A 6,951-nucleotide genomic window follows, 5' to 3' on the forward strand; every position below is an offset into this window, starting at 1 on the left:
TTAGTTAGGGTGGTTAGTAGGGTGGTTAGTTAAGAAACCCACTGTGAAAAGCTGAGTTTGGCACTGACTGCCTCTCCAGTCAGGGCTCCCAGGCTGCCCCTCGCTCATAGACTATGGAACAGTCAATAAACGAAGCCTAAATTTCTACTGTTTGAGGCACCGAAGCTCAGCCCTACAAGGTTAACGACGTCCGTCCACTGTACAGCCTTTTTTAATATTGAATAAAGCTGGTCTTTCTTGGGAACTGGTCTTTATAGGAGACTGTGAAGGATATTATGGCTTAAATTTGGGACCATCGCAGTCTTCCAAAGGTACGTGGTTTTGTTTGGAGGGTTATTCTGTACCATAAAGTATACTGTAAAATTTAATCAAATTGAAGCGGTCATACAATTTACAAATATCTTATACTGCTGAAAGCAGTAGTAGAAGTTACTTGAATGTTGTTAGGAACACTTGCACTGCAGTCCTCAAATAGGAAGTACCAGTAATAGTAGTCATTAATCACTTATAGGAAGAACTATGACTTACTGTGTCGGTGGTGTTATTATATTCCTCCTTCTTTTTGTTCCTCTACCCAGAACGAACCAGTTCAGAGATATGTTCAAGAAGTGATCACTCGAGACAAAGCAGCTCAAAGTCTGCGACCCGCTTTAGGAAGCACTCAGCGAATCATTCAGGAGCTCCTCTCTTCCACGCAAGTGAAAAGGAAGGAAAACCGTTACCGTGTGATCGCCAGCCATCGACCTAACTGTACCGAAACAGTTGCACCTGTCATAAATGGCGAGGAGTCGATTGATGGTGACAGATCGGACTCTGAAGCAACACAAGATGCTTCACAAAAGGAGAGCGGTGCTGGGGATGAGAGTTCGGACTGCTGTGGGAAATTCCAGTTGTTTGATATTGAACAGGAAGAGGAGGTGGTGGGAGACTCCAGCGTAACTGCTGCAAACCCACAGGTCAGCAAACTAACTCAGTGTACTTGAAGTACTTTGGTATCACTGTTGACTCATACTTGTGGGCAAACCTGACGGCTGTGGAAGGTTTTTTTTGCATTGTAAGTATGCCACTATTTGATAGGAGCTTCAACTAGATATCTGCAAGCTGGAATATTGTACAGGGAGTAACTTTCATGAGGATCCTTAAGTGCACCAGTGTTGTTAAGACAGACAGCTGTGTGGAGTTGGCTGCTACAGGAAGGGCTTGTACCCCCCTGCTTTTTCTGTTCCCTGCTCTGATGTATAAATCCTCCCATTCATCTGTCAGGTGGATCTCTGGTTTTTGATGATTAACTTCTCTACCTAGAAAAGAAAAATGTAATTCAGTCTCTTCTCATCTACCCAGATGCCTAGGAATGTCACTTGTAGGCAAGATTCACTAAAGGAAAAGACATTTTGAGTCTCCCCTTCTCGTAATTCCAATAGAAGGTTTTATTGTATATTTTGTTTTTAGCAGGACCCTAGGTATTCGACAGGCTGTGTAATCCCCTACGTCCTGTTTTCATTGGTATTATGAGTTAAGTATGTTTTCAGTTTGAGGAATATCTGCTTAATGTCTAGCATAGTTTTAAGTAGGAAGAAGCTCTGCGTTCTATGTAGGGTCGCCCTGCATACAGAGAATTAAGAAGACTTTGTCAGGGACTCGTAACCATATGGAAAAGAAGGTAAGAGGGCTGTGTATGCTTTCTTTAGTTGTTCCTTCTAAAGCACATGGGTGCTTTACTTATGCAGCCCATCATAGCTCTGAGGAAAACTTAAATTCTTAATGTTAAAGAAGATACTCGGGTGAGGAAGAGCCCAACCAGCTGTCATCCTCCAGCATTTCTCATAGGTTATTTCAGGGCTTTGCCATCAAACTTTAGTACGAACGCTCGCTTTCTTTTAAGCACGTAGTTCAAACAGACATTGTGATCTGTTAGTTATCTCTCACTCTGCTGATTAGAAAAACAAGTGAAACTGAGGTAGCATCAGAACTTACTAACAGTAAGTGTTGAAAGTAAGAATTAAGCTTTCTTTTTCATTCTGTAATTATTTAGAAGTGAATGAAAGGCTGGTCTGTAGCTCTTCCTCAGAATTACTTAAGTAGCTGAAAAGCTCTGGCAGAGAAAAATTGGCAGCAAAAACCTGCCTGTGTACACCTTCAAGTGCAGGTCAGTAAAGCAAACACTTTGGAAATAATGTATTAGGAAGGAGAAATCATGAAGAAATTTCTTCTGTGTTTATGTTGAAGTGAGGAAAGAAACGAAACACTTATCTGTAGGGCCTATCGGGCTTTTCCTGTTAAACTGTGACATTTTCATTGTTTCTTCTGCACACTTTGTATACTGTAATCTGCTTGCATGTTATCACTGCTACTGTATGTGCATCTTTCCTGCGGTGTTGCAAGTGTAGTGCTCTACAAAACACAGGCTGTCTTAAAACTTGTATTTTCAACCAACGCATCATCGGAAACAGACAAACAGTTCTATGGGATTAGTCATATCCCCTTCACTGGTTTCTAATGAACTTGTCTCAGGAGTTCTGTCCTGTTATCTGAAACAAGGCATGGCTGGCTGTACTACACGAATTGGAAAATTCTTTGGTGTCTTTCTGTTCTAGGTTGCTAACATTCCAAATACCAGTGTCGCAATGGGAAAGTGTTTCAGTACGTCATCCTTAGCTAGCTGTTGGCTGCTGTCTACAAAGACAGTTGGCTGCAACTAAAACTTTGTGTGCGTGACTTCAGTGGAAATACGCACTTTTTTTTTTTGCAGCAGAAGACTGATCCAGATGTGATTCTTTGCAATGCAGTAGAGATGATCCGTGAGCGTTTAAATGTTTCTGAAGATGGTAAAAAAGAACACCGTGAGAAAGAAGATGAGTATGTTTACGACATCTACTATATGGAAACATCAGCCCCTGGTTGGATAGAAAATATCCTTTCTGTACAGCCATATAGAGAAGAATATGAACTGGTAAGGAAGTGGGAAAACAGAGCTTTCTTAAATAGAAAGGTCATAAATAAATATGCTTGAATTCCTATCATTGTAAGTCGCCATGCCAAGAAAAACCCTGTGAGATACTACACATATGCTCAGTGACTTCTGTCTTAGGCTGTTTGTAACTGCCGGTCCTGTGTTCTTCCAGGTTACTGTTGATTCAAGCAAATTATAATATGACAATGAAAACTGAAGGGATAATGCTCAGGTTCTGTAAAGAATTTGTCTGGCTTCAAATTGCCAAATAAATTTTGGCACACAAATGTAAACTTGAAGTAATTCACATCTCATTTGTGACTAGGAGGCAGCCATTAAAATGTAGTTGTAAATACAGTTGGGTGAAAAAAGGAGCAAGGGAGGGACACACAACTTTTTCAATATTTGAGGACTTGACTTCAGTCTTAATATGAGATGCTTTCTTGTAATAAAATTGTCCTTTTGTGACTATGGAGTTAGGAAGTTAAATGTAAGCTTCAGTCTTTCATTATATAGATACTGTGATCAGAAACGTGAAGCTACTTTTTCTGTTCCTTGATGTATATTACATGACTGCTGAAATGAGTAGGGTTAATTTAGACATTAACCTTGGCATTTAAATGGATAACTTCACTGATTTTTTTTTTTTTTTTACCTAAAGTTGATTGCTTTGCTATGATGAATGTACTGACAACTGCTCTGTGCCACTGTTGAATGACTTACACTTGTAGTAGATAATTCTCTTGGCTGTTTATGATCTGTATAGGATTGTATAAGTGGATGAAAAAACGCTTGATGCCAAGTGTCTGTATTTATAGTGAACATGATGTTTTGTGTTGACATGCAGGTAGTTAATGATGATGTTCCAGGGGAATTATATGAAGATGAAGATGATGAAAATGATGAAAATAACTGGCGCAACGATTATCCTGATGAAGATGAATTCTTACCTGATGAAGATGGTGATGGAGAAAAAGGTATGCCTGTCATAAATATGGTTTGCTTTCATGCTGTGCGCATATAAATCCCATCCATTTTTAGATGCCATCTCTAAAAAAACAGCTAACTGAGCACTGCTGGGGTAGTGTTCTGCTTTTATAATGGGTTACATACACTTTGAGAATGATCATCTTAGAACTACAAGAGATCGAAGTGTTTTTGCAAAGTCAAAATTAAGAACTCCATTTCAGGCTGTTGCACTTGCAGAAGATTATTTTGAGAAGGAATAGATGACTTGATTCCACATGCTTGTGAAACACTGTCTTTGCTTTCTTTCTCCTCATCCCAGTGCATTCCAAGCACAATTCAAACTTCATCTAATATAGAAGTTTTTCAGACTTTGTATTTGTTAATGTGAGTCACTCAAGCAGCTTACAATAGTCTCGTTAACCTAATTCCTTAACTAGAAAGAAAGGATAATCTGAAAGTATTGATGCTCTTTCTTTAGAGTCTGACGAGAGCTTCAGTGATGAGGACCAGTGTTACAGGAGAAGAACATGGAATAAATACCGACAGGAGGTTCTAAAGGAATTTGGATATGATGAGATCCAGGATCTGGATTCTGATTAACAGCCCTGTTTTGAAGGTGAAATGCATACTGAAGATGCAATTCTACTGTTGCAGAAGAACTGAAAATCCAGACAGCTGCTGATGGCTATTCATAAGAATGTTGAACTAATAAAGAAAAAGAAAAAAAAAAACCACAAAAAAAACAAATAACCAACCAACCCATCCCAAAAAAACCCTGGAAAACCACTTTCCGGTAAAAGTTGTGCTTATTGGGACAGTAGTAAACCAGGGATGAGCTTTAAGCTAAATTTCTGCCTGTCTGGCCTTCTGAAACTGTTGGTGACTAGCATGGTTCACCATAATGCTTACCAACTAGGCTTGAGTATTCGGTACTAAGATTGGGATTCCAGTAACTACTAAAATCTTGCTGTTACTATCTGAGCAGCCAGCTTAGCTGGTAGATATTAAACAGAGAGGTGTGAATACTTGACAATAAAAGTTTTTGTTCCAAGCAAAAGATACTATATGCTTTAAAGTAGATTTTTCCACCCATTCTGTGATGCTGAAGTTCTGAAGAACTTTTTTTTTTTTTTTTTTTAAAGCAGCATGGCCAAGCATTTGGTACCTCCACATTATATATGGAGGCACTGAGGCACTGTTGGCATCAGCCCTTCTTGTCATGACTAACGTGTCAGGTTTCACAAGAAGATCAACATGTCTGCCTTGATGGCAAATGGAAGTTCTGGAAAAAGGCACTTGGTCCTAGTGCTTTCTACTGTATTTGTTTATAAGTTTCAAGTTACCTTCCTTAGATGTGTTTGAGCATATGAAATGCCTTCATCTGTCTATTTTATTGCTGGATCTCTCTCCAGTAATTTTACTGTATGAGTAGAACAATATATGTGCATTTAAATTGTAAATAAAGAATTTTTGACCAAGTTTTCTTTAGTCATTTGAAGACCACAGCAGTTGGTACAGCTGAAGCTATGTGAGCTTTTTAACTTGCATTCATCTTTAAAACAGTTGCATCTTGCCTGGTTGGACACGCAAAATATTTCAGCACTCTCCTACTTGAGTCTGTAAAAAATAGCTAACAGGATGTTAGATCTATGTCAGCCATGAGCTGTAGGTTGCAGCAGTGACTTTAGGTCAATTAGTTCTGGCTGATGATGCCAAGGTAGTGGAGGCAAAGTATTTTTTTTCCTTGGTTTCACAGAAAGGTTAATATGGCTGTTAACCTATGCCACAACCGTAGCTTAAAACTATGCTTGCCCACTGAACAGATGTCTCAACTTAGATAGTGTATTCGTTCTAATCACAGGCAAGATTAAAAACCTCCATTATAATAGTGAAATGCTAATTTTCATTAAGTACTGAAGAGACCCTGTCAACTACGCACAAAGTTCCTCAGCTAGAATTTAACTATCCATCGTAAATCCCAATGCCACTTCATAAAGGTAGTCTAAGACTCCATTTCACATTGGTCTTCACCATCTACTAACTTTTGCCATTAATCTGCAGCTTTTTGTTTAAGATAACCTTGGTCAGGGAATCAGTATAAGAATCCAAATATTCTCACTGTTATCCAAGTGGCTGATGCAAATGTGGTGGTAGCATTTGAAGTGTGTGTTGCTTCAGCCATATTCTTGTGATTACAAGATTTAGTTCAACTTAAATGCAGAAAAAACTGCACATGTGGACAAACTCAGGTCAACTGAGGTAAACATTCTGAACTAGGATAAAAATTCCAGGTATGTTTTTGAAGTATATCGCACTCTGCTGGCCAAAGAGGCTGGCCTCATGTTACCTTTCGCTGCACCAAAATTCAGTCTGATAATTTTTATTTCTGTTTTCTCTCCCTCCTACTTTGCTTTCAAGATACAGTTGCTGCCACAGAACTTTACTTCTGCTATAGAAGAAAAAAGTGGTTTGTTCTGTGAGTTTCTGGATGGTAATTTTCTAGCAAATAGCACTGAAATTTAGAAAGGGAATTTTCTGACTGCTGAGGTAACACTGCTAATGTGTGTTCACTGAAACAGTTCAGAAACAAATGCTTACAAGCTTCAAACTGAGCATTTTAATTTTGGAAGTTTTATAAAGCCTGTCAGAAGTTGACCCAAGTACCAACAAGCTAACAGAAAAGAATCATCAAGTGTTAATCGAATCTTTAGTGCCAAGGTGCTTTGTTGATTAGACCCTTGCTACAGTCAGATACCACATTTCCACACAGCGTACAGAATAAAATACTTATCTGTAAGGCATAAAGGTTGGTTCAGTCTTTAAATAATGTAGCACAACTTTATTCATTTTTCTGTTAATAATGACAAGTAGTTCGTTGTGACCAGTTGTCTTCTGGGATAAGAACCGAGATAGCACAGCAAATCATTTCATGCAAACATCCATCAGAATTAAGCTGGAAATGACTTTTGGTCTTTTGAGTCAAAGTGGTTTTCAGTCTAACTTAAAAATGCATTACTTCACCACCTGCTTCT

At 38.7% G+C, this 6,951-nt stretch overlaps 1 protein-coding gene across 1 annotated transcript in view; it reads left to right on the plus strand.

The window, feature by feature from the left end:
* Positions 1-4,519, plus strand: part of SLC7A6OS (solute carrier family 7, member 6 opposite strand) — a 5,669-nt gene extending 1,150 nt beyond the window's left edge. Inside the window, exons 2-5 of the mRNA XM_009886555.1 lie at positions 512-956; positions 2,753-2,950; positions 3,798-3,927; positions 4,398-4,519. Of these exons, the coding sequence (XP_009884857.1) occupies positions 512-956; positions 2,753-2,950; positions 3,798-3,927; positions 4,398-4,519 (895 nt within the window). The remainder of the gene's footprint in view (positions 1-511; positions 957-2,752; positions 2,951-3,797; positions 3,928-4,397) is intronic.
* Positions 4,520-6,951: the final 2,432 nt, after the last annotated feature.

Source organism: Charadrius vociferus, unplaced genomic scaffold (genome assembly GCF_000708025.1).
Source record: "Charadrius vociferus isolate BGI_N301 unplaced genomic scaffold, ASM70802v2 scaffold400, whole genome shotgun sequence".
NCBI classification, from domain to species: domain Eukaryota; kingdom Metazoa; phylum Chordata; class Aves; order Charadriiformes; family Charadriidae; genus Charadrius; species Charadrius vociferus.